Source organism: Neomonachus schauinslandi, chromosome 6 (genome assembly GCF_002201575.2).
Source record: "Neomonachus schauinslandi chromosome 6, ASM220157v2, whole genome shotgun sequence".
NCBI classification, from domain to species: Eukaryota; Metazoa; Chordata; class Mammalia; order Carnivora; family Phocidae; genus Neomonachus; species Neomonachus schauinslandi.
In genome coordinates, this window is record NC_058408.1 from 47,394,468 (window position 1) to 47,409,807 (window position 15,340).

The following is a 15,340-nucleotide window of genomic DNA, read 5'->3' on the forward strand; positions in this document are numbered from 1 at the left end:
ATATAGAATAATAGATATTACATAACATACATTATATAAGTTAATACAGTATTAATAATACTGTATTGTATAATTGAAAATTGCTAAGAGAGTAAATCTTAAAAGTTATCACAAGAAAAAAATAATTTTAACTATGTGTCGTGATGGATGTTAAGTAGACCTACTGCAATCATTTCATATTATACATATGATATCAATGCATCAATGTTGGATATCTGAAACTAATATGTTAATTATATCTCAATTTTTGAAAACAATCAATAAAAAAATTTTTTAAAAGATATAACTCAGAAACAAATGGAGGAGATTAATACAGTCAGGTATGTGGGAAGAGACATGGAGCTCCACACCCTCACCAGGCATGCCACTCTCCCCCCAAATCTCTACTGTTCACTAGCCTGGAAGCTCTCCAAATCCAACATATTGGGGGTTTTTTGAGGGTTTTGTCCCAACAGCATAACTGATTGACTTCATTCACCAGGGGCCAATGAGTCAACCTCCAGCCCCTTTCCTCTCTCAGGAGGTTGGAGGTAGGACTAAAAGGTTCCAACCCTCTAATCACATTGTTGGCTCCAACTGGCAACCAGCCCCCATCTTAGGTGATTTCCAAAAGTCACATCATTAACAATAAAAGACACCTTTAAAGCTCTCATTGCTTTAAAAATTCCAAGGGTTTTAGGAGCTCTGTGCCAGAAAAGAGAAAAGAATGTATTTTTTATATAGTAAATCACAGTATCACATCCTATAATCATCTTAATGGATGGAGAATATTTCTATATACATCCAAGGAAAAAAATCTCAGAATCTAGGAACAGAAGGGAATTTCCTCAACCTGGTTTATGGCATTTATAAAAATGGTACAGTTAAAACCATAGTTAATGATGAAAGACTGAGTATTTTTCCCCCACAGTCAGGAACAAGGCAAGAATTTCCACTCTCACCACTTCTATGCATTATTATACCAGAGAGCCCAGCCTATCTAAGAAGGAAAAAAAGGCATACAGATTGAAAAGGAAGTAAAACTGTCTACTCCCAGATGGTATGATGATCTATGCAGAAAATCTCAATTCTGGGGCACCTGAGTGTCTCAGTCAGTTAAGTGTCTGACTCTTGATTCTGGCTCAGGTCATGATCTCAGGGCCCTGGGATCAATCACCACTCCCCCAATCACATCAGGTTCCATGCTCAGGGTCAGGAGTCTGCTTAAGGATTTCTCTCCCTCTCCCTGTGCCCCTCCCCTCTCTCTCTCTAATGAATAAGTAAATAAATCTTTTTTTAAAAAAATCCCAACTCTACAAAATAGCTACTAGAATGATCTGAACTACAGAAATAAGTTTATCAAGTAACTTGATTCAAGGTCACAAGATAAAGGTCAATATACAAAAAAGTCCAATTAATTTTCTATATACTAGCAACAATTAACTAGAAAATAAATTGAAAACATCCTTTATGATATCAAAAATATGAAAAATGTGGGGGTAAAATTTAACAAAATATATGCAGGCCTTGGGTACTTAAACTATAAAACAGTACTGAAAACTTAAAGACCCAAATGGAGAAATATACTATGCCCATGGATCAATATTGTTAAGATGTCAATTCTCCACAAACTTATCTATAGACCCAATGTAATTCTAATGAAAATCACAAGAGGCATATTTATTTTTGGTAGAAATTAACAAGCTGATTTATATCAAATTAAGTTTATATGAAAATGCAAAGAACCTAGAGTAGACAAAGCAATTTAAAAAAAAAAAAGTTGTAAGACTTAACTATATAATTTCAAGATGTTATAAAACTAGAGTAATAAGATAGTGTGGTATTGACAAAAGAACATGTAAATCAATGACCAAAATAGAGAGTCCTAAAACCTACATATACAAGAGGTCAACAGATTTAACAGAGGTGCCAAAGTAATAAGGTAGTTCAGTGAGAAAAACAGTGTTTTACAAAAAATAGTGCTAGAGGAATTAGCTAGCCATTGCATAAAACTTTGATCCATATTGGTACCTTACATAAAAATTAACTTGAAATGGATAATAGAGGGGCACCTGGGTGGCTCAGTCGTTAAGCGTCTGCCTTCGGCTCAGGTCATGATCCCAGGGTCCTGGGATCAAGCCCCGCATCGGGCTCCCCGCTCCGCGGGAAGCCTGCTTCTCCCTCTCCCACTCCCCCTGCTTGTGTTCCCTCTCTCGCTGTGTCTCTGTCAAAAAAATAAATAAAATCTTTAAAAAAAAAAAGAAAAAGAAATGGATAATAGACCTAAGAATTAAAATCATAAAACTTCTAGAAGAAAACACAGAACATTTTTGTGACTTCGTATTCAACAAAGTTTAGGTAGGCAAGAATCAAAAGAAAAATATAAGTAAATTAGATTTCAACAAAGTTAATGGCTTCTGCTTCATGAAAGACAGAACTAAGGAAATGAGACAAGCACAGACCAGGAGAAAGCATTTGCATAACATGTCTCTGGTAAAGGACTTGTACCCATTCATATATAATTCTTCCAACTCAACACAAATCTCAATTCTTAAGAATGAGCAAAGGATGTGAAGAGATACTTTAAGGAAGATTTACAAAAGGCAAATATGCATATGAAAAGATACCCAACATTATTCATCATTAGAGAAATTCCAATTAAAACCATAATGAAACACACACCATGAGAGACGATGGACTCTGAAAAACAAACAGGGTTCTAGAGGGGAGGGGGGTGGGAGGATGGGTTAGCCTGGTGGTGGGTATTGAGGAGGGCACATTCTGCATGGAGCACTGGGTGTTATGCACAAACAATGAATCATGGAACACTTCATCTAAAACTAATGATGTAATGTATGGGGATTAACATAAGAATAAAAAAAATTTTAAAAAAAAAAAAACCATAATGAAATACCACCACACACCCACTCAAATGACTGGTATTTTTTAAATTAACAATACCAAATGTTAACAAAGATGCAGCTAGAACTCTCTTATGTAGTTCACAGGAATGTAAAATCATACAGCCACTTTAGAAAACAGTTCAGCAATTTCTTACAAAGTGAAACATATACTTACTGAATGACCCAACAATCCTACTCCTAGGTATTTACCTAAGAGAACTGAAGTCCACAGTCATACAAGGTGTATGCAAATGTTCAAAGTAGCTTTATATGTAAATACCCCAAAAAGGAAACAACCCAAGTATCATCTAATGGGAGTAGATAACAAATTGAAGTATATCAATACAGTGGAATGATACGCAACAAAAAAAGTAACAAAAGCATCATGCTAAGAAGCTAAACAAAAAAGCTAGATGCTATTTAATTCCATTTAGATGAAACTCTTAAAAAGTCAAACTCATAGAAAGCAGTGATTTTTATATCTGTGGCTATAGCTGGGAAAAGAGATCAATTACAAAGCAGCATAATGGAACTTTTTGAAAATGATGGAAATGGTTTCTTGATTTTCATGGTGATTACATGACTGGCTACATTGTCAAAACTCAAACTGTACATTTTAAATGGGTAAATTTTATTGTACGTAAATTGTTACTAAAGCTAATTTTTTCTAAAGTTACACAGGTAAGGCACTTTTATGTCTTGAATTTAATTTCCATGTGCTTATTCTGAACTCTACTTAAGCTGTCATCTTGCATGGATTGAGAAGGAAGACAGCAGAGGAGTAGGGGACCCTAATTTCATCTGGTTCCTGGAATTCAGCTAGATAGCTATCAAATCATTCTGAACACCTGCGAACTCAACTGGAGATCTAAGAAAAGAATTGCTGCAATTCTACAAATAGAAAAGCGACCACTTTTTGCAAGGTAGGAGGTGTGGAGAAGTGAACCCAAGAAGATATATCAGAAGATAAACCCCGGAGGGAGGGAGCCAGCTACCCAGAAAGTGATATAGCAGCGGAGTGCAAAATTAGAACTTTTAGAAATGTGTTCCAGTGAGGGAAGTCCCTGCCTGAAAGGTGCTCAGGTGGCCAAACGGGCAGAATCCTACGTGGAACAGTGTGGTCTCAGGATCCCCGGGGGTCACAGAAGGAACAGGGGTGCCTGAGTGCAGCAGAGTTCCCAAGCATCAGAGCAGGGAAGCCGGCTGCTATCCTCGAGCCCAGGAGTGGGCTTTCAGCTCGGTGTTGCCATTAACCCTGAGCAGGGGCATGGTAGGGCAACTGCTCTCCAAGCAGGGGCCTATCAAGAGGCAGAACCACAGCGAGACCCCATCCCTGCCATGGGAGGAGCAGTCCCAGTGCACACTGCAGGAGTCTGTAAGTTTGGAAACTCGATAAGGGTCATGTGCCTGAGATAAACACGGTCACAGGCTGGGTGAACACAGTGCCCACAGAAACCAGGGACACAAGAGTGAGTGATTCCTTTTCCCTGAGGGTGCACTAAACACTGGGGTGTGCAAATTTTCAGCTCCGGGGCTGGAGATCGGGGCACCACCATTTTCATGTTCATTTCCATCCCCAAAGTGGGGCAGAAAGCCTTCAGAAACAAAAGCCACATAGAGCAATGTGAAGCAGCTTACACTGAGCTTGGCCCCCTGGCAAGGGTGGTGCAATTCCGCAGGGGGCAAAGACACCTGAGAATCAGTGCAACAGGCTCCTCCCCCAGAAGACCAGGAGGAACATGGGCTAATACCAAGTTTACCGATCACACAGAACTGCAAAACTCCAGCACTAGGATAAAATAGTATGTAGATTTGGGGTTTCTTCTCATGATTCCTTAGTATTTAATTTCAATTTTCTTTCTTTTTTTCCTTTTCAACTGTTTCTTATTTTATAAATTCTTTAAGTCTTGTTTAATTTTCATTTTTACAGTTACATTTTTATATATATTCTTTATTTTTGGCTTCCTTTCATTGTATTCAACTTTATTTTTGTGTGTGTATATACATATACATATATATATATCTCTTTCCTGACAATTTTGGGATCTAGATTCTTCTAACAGACCAAAATACACCCAGGACCAAGGGTATTGCTCTGTTCAGTCCACCTGTTGGATTATATTCTCTCTTCTTTCTTTTTTTGGTTTCTGATCTGACTTTTTAGTATATATTTTGATGGGGTCATGGTTGCTATATTTGTATTTTGTTCTCTTGTTCATCTATTCTTCTCTAGATAGAATGACAAGATGGAAAAACTTACCCCAGAAAAGAAAACAAGTGGCAGTATTAACTGCCAGGGAATTAATCAATATGGTTATAAGATGTCAGAGCTAGAATTCAGAATAACAATTATAAACATACTAGCTGGACTTGAAAAAAGCACAGAAGACACTAGGGAATCTCTTTCTGGAGAAATAAAAGAACTAAAATCTAATCAGGTTGAAATCAAAAAGGGTATTACTGAGATGCAATCAAAAATGGAGTGTCTAACTGCTAAGATAAATGAGGAAGAGAAAACTGGTGATAGAGAAGATAAAACGATGGAGAATAAAGACACTGAGAAAAAGAGATAAAAAACTACTGGATCATGAGGGGAGAATTTGAGAGATAAGTGATACCATAAAGCAAAACAATATTGAATAATTGGGGTACCAGAGGAAGAGGAGAAAGGGGAGGCAAAAGGTATATTGGAACAAATTATAGCTGAGAACTTCCCGAATCTGGGGAAAGAAACAGGCTTTCAAGTCCAGAAGGCATGGAGAATCTCCCTCAAAATCAATACAAATAGATCAACACCTGGACATGTAATAGTGACGGTTACAAATCTCAGAGACAAAGAGAAAATCCTGACAGCAGCTCAGGACAAGAGGTCCTTAACTTACAAAGGAAGAAATATAAGGCTGAAAGCAGACCTAGCCACAGACACCTGGCAGGCCAGAAAGGACTGGAATGATATAGTCAGGGTGCTAAATGAGAAAAACATGCAGCCAAGAATACTTTATCCAGCAAGGCTGTCACTCAAAATAGGAGAGATAAAAATCTTCCAGGACAAACAAACTGAAAGAATTTGTGATCACTAAACCAGCCCTGCAAGAAATATTAAAGGGGATCCTTTAAATGAAGAGAGAGCTTCGTTTAAACAACTTAGACCAGAAAAGAACAGAGACAATATATAGAAACAGTGACTTAACAGGTAATACAATGGCACTAAATTCATATCTTTCAATATTTACTCTGAATGTAAATGGGCTAAATGCTCCAATCAAAAGACAAGGGTATCTGATTGGGTAAAAAAGCAAGACCCATCCATATGCTGTCCGCAAGAGGCTCATTTTAGACCCAAAGATACCTCCAGATTGAAAGTGAAGGGGTGGAGAACCATTTATCATGCTAATGGATATAAAAATAAAGCTGGGGTGGGAATCCTTATATCAGACAAATTAGGTTTTAAACCAAAGACTGTAATAAGAGATGAAGAAGGTCACTATATCATAATTAAAGGGTATATCCAACAAGAAGATCTAACAATTATAAATATTTATGCACCTAACATGGGAGGAGCCAATTATATAAGCCAATTAATAACAAAATTAAAGAAAAACATTGATAATAATAACAAAAATAGTAGAGGACTTTAACACCCCACTCACTGCAATGGACGGATCATCTAAGCAGAAAATCAACAAGGAAACAATGGCTTTGAATGACACACTGGACCAGATGGACTTCACAGATACATTCAAAGCATTCTATCCTAAAGCAACAGAATACACATTCTTCTCGAGTGCACATGGAACATTCTCCAGAATGGAAAACATACTGGGTCACAAATCAGGTCTCAACCGGTACCAAAAGAGTGAAATTATTCCCTGCATATTTTCAGACCACAGTGTTTTGAAACTGGAACTCAATCACAAGAGGAAAGTTGGAAAGAACTCAAATACATGAGGCTAAACAGCATCCTACTAAAGAATGAATGGGTCAACCAGGAAATTAATGAAGAATTAAAATATTCATGGAAACAAATGAAAATGAAAACACAACTGTTCAAAACCTTTGGGATGCTACAAAGGCAGTACTAAGAGGGAAGTACATAGCAATACAAGCCTTTCTCAAGAAACAAGAAAGGTCTCAAATACACAACCTAACCCTACACCTAAAGTAGCTGGAGAAAGAAGAGCAAATAAAGCCTAAACCCAGCAGGAGAAGAGAATTAATAAAGATTAGAGCAGAAATCCATGAAATAGAAACCAAAAGAACAGAACTAATCAATGAAACTAGGAGCTGGTTCTATGAAAGAATTAGTAAGATCAATAAACCCCTGGCCAGGCTTATCAAAAAGAGGAAAGGACCCAAATTAATAAAATCATGAAAGAAAAAGGAGAGATCACAACCAACACCAAAGAAATGCAAACAATTATAAGAACATATTATGAGCAACTACATGCCAACAAATTAGGCAATCTGGCAGAAATGGATGCATTCCTAGAAACATATAAACTACCAAAACTGAACCAGGAAGAAACAGAAAATCTGAACAGACCCATAACCAGCAAGGAAACCAAAGCAGTAACCAAAAATCTACCAACAAAGAAGAGTCCAGGGCCAGATGGCTTCCCAGGGCAATTCTACCAAACATTTAAAGAAGAATTAATACCTATTCTTCTGAAGCTGTTTCAAAAACTAAAAAGGGAAGAAAACTTCCAAATTCCTTCTATGAGGCCAGCATGACCTTGATTCCAAAACCAAAGACCCCACCAAAAAGGAGAATTACAGACCAATATCCCTGATTAACATGGGATGCCAAAATTCTCACCAAGATACCAGCCAATAGGATCCAATAGTACATTAAAAGGATTATTCACCACGACTAAATGAAAGTTATTCCTGGGCTGCAAGGGTGGTTCAACATTTGCAAATCAATCAATGTGACACACCCCACAATAAAAGAAAGGACAAGAACCATATGATCCTCTCAACAGATGCAGAAAAAGCATTTGACAAAGTACAGCATCCTTTCTTGATTAAAACTCTCCAGTGTAGGGATAGAGGGAACATATATCAATAGCATAAAAGCCATCTACAAAAAGCCCACAGCAAATATCATTCTCATTGGGGGAAAACTGAGAGCTTTTCCCCTAAGGTCAGGAACACGGCAGGGATGTCCACTATTACCACTGTTGTTCAACATAGAAGTCCTAGCCTCACAAACAGACAATAAAAAGAAATAAAAGGTATGTGAATAGGCAAAGAAGTTGTCAAACTCTTACTCTGCAGATGACATGATACTCTATATGGAAAACCCAAAGACTCCACCCCAAAATTGCTAGAACTCATACAGGAATTCAGCAAAGTGGCAGGATATAAAATCAATGCACAGAAATCAGTTGCACTTCTATACACTAACAATGAGACAGAAGAAAGAAAAATTAAGGAATCGATCCCATTTACAATTGCACCCAAAACCAAAAGATACTGAGGAATAAACCTTACCAAAGAGGCAAAGGATCTGTACTCAGAAAACTATAGAATACTCATGAAAGAAATTGAGGAAGACACAAAGAAATGGAAAAACGTTCTACGCTCATGAATTGGAAGAACAAATATTGTTAAAATGTCTAGGCTACCTAAAGCAATCTACACATTCAATGCAATCCCTATCAAAATACCATTGACTTTTTTCACAGAGCTGGAACAAATAATCCTAAAATTTGTATGGAACCAGAAAAGACCCCAAATAGCCAAAGGAATGTTGAAAAAAAAAAACAAAAACTGGTGGCATCACAATTCCAGACTTCAAGCTCTATTACAAAGCTGTCATCACCAAGACAGTATGGTACTGGCACAAAAACAGGCACATAGATCAATGGAACAGAATAGAGAGCCCAGAAATGGACCCTTAACTCTATAGTCAACTAATCTTTGACAAAGCAGGAAAGAATGTCCAATGGAAAAAAGACAGTCTCTTCAATAAATGGTGCTGAAAAAATTAGAGAGCCATATGCAGAAGAATGAAACTGGACCATTCTCTCACATCATATACAAAGATAGACTCAAAATGGATAAAGACCTCAATGTGAGACAGGAGTCCATCAAAATCCTAGTGGAGAACATAGGCAGCAAACTCTGTGACCTCAGTCACAGCAACTTCTGGCTAGATAGGTCTCCAAAGGCAAGGGAAACAAGGGCAAAAATGAACTACTGGGATTTCATCAAGATAAAAAACTTTTGCAAGGCAAAGGAAACAGTCAACAAAAACAAAAGACAACTGACGGGCGCCTAGGTGGCTGTCATTAAGCATCTGCCTTCAGCTCAGGTCATGATCCCTGGGTCCTGGGATCAAGCCCCGCATCGGGCTCCCTGCTCGGTGGGAGTCCTGTTTCTCCCTCTCCCACTCCCTCTGCTGTGTTCTCTCTCTCACTGTGTCTCTGTCAAATAAATAAAATCTTTAAAAAAAAAAAAAAAAAGACAACTGACAGGATGGGAGAAGATATCTGCAAATGTCTCATCAGATAAAGGGTTAGTATCCAAAATCTATGAGGAACTTATCAAACTCAACACCCAAAAAATAAATAATCCAGTTAAGAAATGGGCATTTCTCCAAAGAAGACACACAAATGGCCGACACATGAAAAAGTGCTCAACATCACTTGGCATCAGGGAAATACAAATCAAAACCTCAATGAGATACCACCTCACACCATTGAACATGGCTAAAATTAACAAGTCAGGAAATGACAGATGTTGGCAAGAGGGTGGAAAAAGGGGAACCCTCTTACACTGTTGATGGGAATGCAAGCTGGTGAAACCAATCTAGAAAACAGTATGGAGGTTCCTCAAAAAGTTGAAAATAGAGCTACCCTATGACCCAGCAATTGCACTAACTGAGTATTTACCCCAAAGGTACAAACATAGTGACCGAAGGGGCACCTGCACCCCAATGTTTATAGCAGCAGTGTCCACAATAGCCAAACTATGGAAAGAGCCCAGATGTCCAACAACAGATAAACTGACAAAGATGATGTGGTATATATATACAATGGACTATTACTCAGCCATCACAAAAATGAAATCTTGCCATTTGCAAGGACATGGATGGAACTAGAGGGTATTATGGTAGGCAAAATAAGTCAGTCAGAGAAAGACAATTATCCTATGATTTCACTCATATGTGGAATTTGAGAAACAAGACAGAGGAGCATAGAGGAAGGGAGGGAAAAATAAAACAAATCGAAATCAGAGAGGGAGACAAACCCTAAGAGACTCTTAACTATAGAAAACAAACTGAGGGTTGCTGGAGGGGAGTGGTTGGGGGATGGGGTAACTGGGTGATGGGCATTAAGGAGGGCACATGATGTAATGAGCACTGGCTGTTATATACAACTGATGAGTCACTGAACTCTATCTCTGAAACTAATACACTGTGTTAATTGAATTTAAATAAAATATAATTAATTTTTAATGCAAAAAAAAGTTGTTATCTTGCTAATTTAACCAGGCCTTTCTTGGTTATATTCTAGTAGCTTTTGTTGAAAAATCCTTCAGTGTATACATAGTCAAAAAAATACCAGCACTGTAGTGCTCAGGCCAGCCATTCGAGTGAAGATATCCACGAGGTAAGTTGCAAATATACTTCTAGGACTTTGGTGAGAAGCTGGAACTAGAGAGATTTGAGGGTCATCTGCAGAAAGTACAGGTACCCCTTGCTTTTCAAAAGTTCATGCTATGCCCCTTTGCTTTTATGAAGGATCTAGGGTTAGTTCTTGTTTTGCTAATTCAAAGAAATCGAAAGAGGATTTTCAGAAGTGAAAACAGCATCCAGCATTTGTTTTGCAATGAGTGGTTACAGGGGCTATGTGCACTCTGAGCAGCTGGAGAGGCACCGCCAACCTCCTTCCCCAAGAACTTCATTCAGCATCAAGCTATGGTGGCTTGATGCTGTGCTTTATCTCCATTTATTTATTTTGTGTGTCAATTACCAAGATAAGTCCTAAGGTATCAGAAAAACCATTAGCAAGATGTGTCTTAAGGTATCAGAAATGCCCACTAGAGATTATTTTGAGGGTCTGGGAATGTTCAAAATAATTTCCATATAAATTAATGGTAACTGTTTCCTTGCTTTATACCAGTTCAACTTAAGAAAAGCTTTCCTAGGAACACTTTACTTTCGAATAGCAGGGGAAACCTGTCAAAGAAACCATAGGAACTGATAAAATTGTACTTTTTTCCCAGCGCCACCTCTTACTAGCTAATAATCAACACAACCATAGAAAATGCTCAAATACGAAATGACTTTAATTTTAAAAGGTAAGCTTTTCCATCAGTTCTAAGTAATAAATACTGAATTTAAACACATTTTTGGTGTATTTATATCTCCAAAATCAGATCTCTTACCTGGTTTAATTTTTCAGTGTGATTCAGCCTTGAAGTCTCTACTGCATTCGACTTAAAAGTCTTTTCCACGTTCAATATTTGCCTCGGTAGTTCCATGTTTGAAGTGGGCTGTAAAAAGCGGGCCTTTGCAACTGGGGAGCCTGTGGAGTACGACCCCTGCTTCATTCTAAAAGGCTGAGTAAACATTTTCCCTCCTTTTGTGAATAAAAGAACAGAGAAAAGTTGTCACTAACGATTTCTACTTTATTTTCCAGTGGTTATCTATAGAGGCTACTGTGACCTAACTGCCCTCAACTCTGAAATAACAATTAAGGAAAGTAAGCTTATGTTTTCATATTGCCAAATAAAATCTACATACAATGGAAGAGATTCTGGTCATCTATAGACGAAAACCAAGGGATCATTAAGTGTGTTACTGAAAAGGTTGGGGCTACCTAAAAATTCCACTTAAGGCCACCTGAATATAATTACAAAGAGGCAGGTTTCAATAGGTAAAAACCTAAAAAGCTGTATCCTGTTTACGTCAAAAAGCCTCCAAATAAGGAGTCTGCTTAAAATTATGCTTCTCAAACCAGACAATCACCTAGTAGTATGGGAGCAAGAAAGGGGGATAAAAAAGCTACAGAATAAAGGATATTCTAGAGTAGAGATTTTTTTCTTCAAGATTTGTAGGAGGAAAATACCACTGGAGAGATATATGTTGATGTACAACACGAACGATTTATCACTAGACTTCGTTATAGCCTAGCTCTTTACCATAAGATCAAGCGCGCGCACACACACACACGCGCAAATTGTTTCCAAAGTATCTTGATGACAGGATGAAGGGTCCACAGATGGGAAACATGAACAATCCAATCACTGGGAAGGAATATCGCTCCCCCCATTCAATAAGTTGGCAAACTGCTTTATACAAGTCAACCTCTTATAAGTTTAACAGCATGATGAGTTTGTCTCCCTAAGTTTGAGCAACTCAAGAATACTCACTGGCCCCTGCAGTCTTCCCTGACCAGAGCATGTAAACACCCTAGGATATCTTCATCAAATTATACTTCCTATCATAGTTTAAGTATTGGTTTCTACACTTGGGACTTTCTCATGGTTTCACCTACATTACTCTAAATACAGATTTTAGAGAAAAAGAAAAATCACTGAAATAGGCATAGAAATTCTCCAAATACGCTCAGAGTATAGATTCTGTACTGTCAAGGATCTAGTGAGGCACTATACAAATGATCACATTGGTCTTCTGAGACTTTGAGACAGTGATTCAGGGACGAAAGGCACAGCATAGGGACTACAGTCAATGATATTGTAATAATGTGGTAGCTACACTGTGGTGAGCACAGCATACGTACAAAGTTGTCAAATCACTATGTTGTACACCTGAAAATAATGGATCATTGTGTGTCAACTATACTTCAATAAATATATACATTAAAAAAACAAAAACAAGAGGGACAACGATTGGGTAAAAAAGCACTGAAGAGTATTAAGAGCTGAGTATCAAACCCTGGCTGTAACACTTTCCTAGTCATGCAACTTTGGAAAAGTCATTTAACTTTCCTGAGCTTTCTTTTCCTTATCTCTAAGATTGGGTTATTCACCCTTCTATGGTGTGGCAATGAGAATCCAAGGTAAAACGCTAAATAAGGTGGTTATCGTTACACTACATAAATTACTGCAGTGCTTGCTAGGTTATCAAAGATCTGTGCCACCAAAAATTAGATGGCAAATGTGACCAGTATTTTTTTTAATCTCTTCATTTCCCACGTTATAGCTTTACATGAACACACAGGACTCATGTTCATTTACAGTGCTCCAGAGAAAGCAGATCTTGTGTTTTTATAGTAATAGCTACCACTTATCATAAGCTTACTAAATGCGAGGCACTTTTCGGAGTTCATCTCATTTAATCCTCAGCACAACTCCAAGAGGCAAGTATTATTATTCCTATTCTAGAGGAGGAACCTAAGACTTAGATGTTTTAAGTAACTTGCTTGAGATCACTCAGCCAGCAAGTGGGAGCGCCAGGATGCACCTTTTGACAAACTCTGGGAGCTGAGACATTACACACTTCCATAGCTGCCAGGACTGCTCCAAATTCTGCTAACCCATAATACAGTGACTAATGCTCGCATGCTTACCTGTTGGCCATCCTCTCTGCTTTTCCTCTGATACGCTCTTCTTTAGCATCAACAAAGAACCTGCTCTGGTCTGCTCTACAGAAATGACATCCGAAGCAGCATTAAGCACTTCAAACATAGAGAGGAATCCATACTGCACATACTGGAATGAACGTCCAAATCGTCTGACAAATGCCTTCTCAAAATCAGAAAGGAGAACAGGAGATAAGGCCAAGAGGTCTTTCAACTCACTCTTCACAACAGCTGGAAGAATGGGGGGTACCCTTCCTCGGTAAGGTACTCGCCGACGGGAGCTTGGCCCAGAGCAAACACTGGCCCTTCCCTTCTGCTCGGAGTTTCGAACCTTATGGCTGCTCTTCTGTTTTGCAACCAAACTTGCTATTCCTTTGGTGGATTCATCTGGAATGGCTAAGGAGGTGTGAAAAAAGAAATCATATTTAGGTGAAAACTTAACTCCTTTCTTTATCCTTTGCATCTGTGGTTATATAGACAATTCTTAACTCTCCAAGGAGCTGTGTATCTAGGTAGCATTATAAACATGAACCCTTGGTTCCTCCATTTCTTGTACTTTACAACCACTTGTTAGCTCCTCTACCAGAGGATGAAAACAAAAAGATAAATCCCAGTATTTAGCATTACCGCTGACTGCTGAAATACCTGAAACTCTCAAGATGAACAAACTTCCCTGCAATGTTTGTTTCATGAAATTTAAAACATGAGTTTATAATTTAAAATTCCCATTGTTATGCTTCTGCCAATTTAAGGTGCAATCTGAAATCATATGTAAACTGTAGTTTTTGTGAATGCACCTTTTTCTGGGGAAAGATTTCTTGATTTTGCTAAAGCTTTCACTCTTCCCACAACCTCAAAGGTAACCATGAACCCTCTCCCCCTCAAAATATTAAAATCCCCTCACTGGGATGCAGGATAATTGCTATATGCAGGATAACTGCTATAACAATTCCTTTTAAGTTTTTATTTCAATTCCAGTTAAATCCAGTGTTATATTAGTTTCAGGTGTACAGTATAGTGATTCAACACCATGCATCACCCGGTGCTCATCACAAGTGCACCCCTTAATCCCTATCACCTATTTATTTGCTAGAATAATTCCTTCCTAAGTAATCATTATTGCTTAGCTTATAGATCTTAAATCTTAAGCTTACCTTTCAATATTACAGTACCATCCCCACAGGGGCAGACAGTGACAACATCAGGCATGTCCAACACCAGCTCCATAGTTGACCTATAGCCAAGGATTCGGAGTGGCAAATGGCTGCCAACCATCCAAAGGTACTCCTTTTCCAACTGCTGTGGGGTCAAACCATCTTTGGTGGAAATGAGAAGTGACCTTATTTCTTTCCTCAGGCATTCCTGTACACGCTCTTGTTCAGACATTGCACCTTACCGGATTTAAGATAGAAACATGGCTCATGAGAAAAGCAAACAAACCCAAGTTGGGCGGGAGGTGTTAAAAGGATCAATAGTGGAATATAAACAACCAAGAAGCGAGTTCTAAAGGTGATAAAGCAGAAGCAAAACCGTGAGGGTTCTCTGAAACGCTGCATTTCGCAAAGCCCTCACACAATTCAAACTCTAAATCTCAACCTGTGTTAAGCTGCACGCCTGAGAAATCACCGCCCCTGGCTAATGTGTGCAAAGTCCCAAGTTCCGGGCTCGTTGGGTTTTGTGTTTTGTTTTGTTGAAGCATTAACAAGGGTTTGTTTGGGGTCTTAGTCTACACCGCAAACTTCGCATCAGACAGCATCCCTCGTCGACGCTGGGAAAAGGCCCGGGAAGGAGGCAAACGCAATACCGCCTTCCCCAGCCCACGGAGAGGGCTCAGGTGAAGACCTCGCACCAGCGTACCTGCTCCGGCCCAGACCGACTGGGAGGCCGCCCGCTTCCTCTTACCCA

At 38.7% G+C, this 15,340-nt stretch overlaps 1 protein-coding gene across 4 annotated transcripts in view; it reads right to left on the minus strand.

The window, feature by feature from the left end:
• TDRD5 (tudor domain containing 5) overlaps positions 1-14,821 on the minus strand; it is a 101,128-nt gene extending 86,307 nt beyond the window's left edge. For 2 of the 4 annotated variants that reach the window (XM_021682601.1, XM_021682598.1), the window contains exons 1-3: positions 14,590-14,821; positions 13,424-13,831; positions 11,277-11,467 (exon numbers count right to left, since the gene is read on the minus strand). In XM_021682601.1, the coding sequence (XP_021538276.1) occupies positions 11,277-11,467; positions 13,424-13,831; positions 14,590-14,821 (831 nt within the window). Of the gene's footprint in view, positions 1-11,276; positions 11,480-13,423; positions 13,832-14,589 lie in introns of all 4 variants that reach the window. The other 2 variants (XM_021682600.1, XM_021682599.1) reach the window with 2 other exon arrangements.
• Between the last annotated feature and the right edge of the window lie 519 nt (positions 14,822-15,340).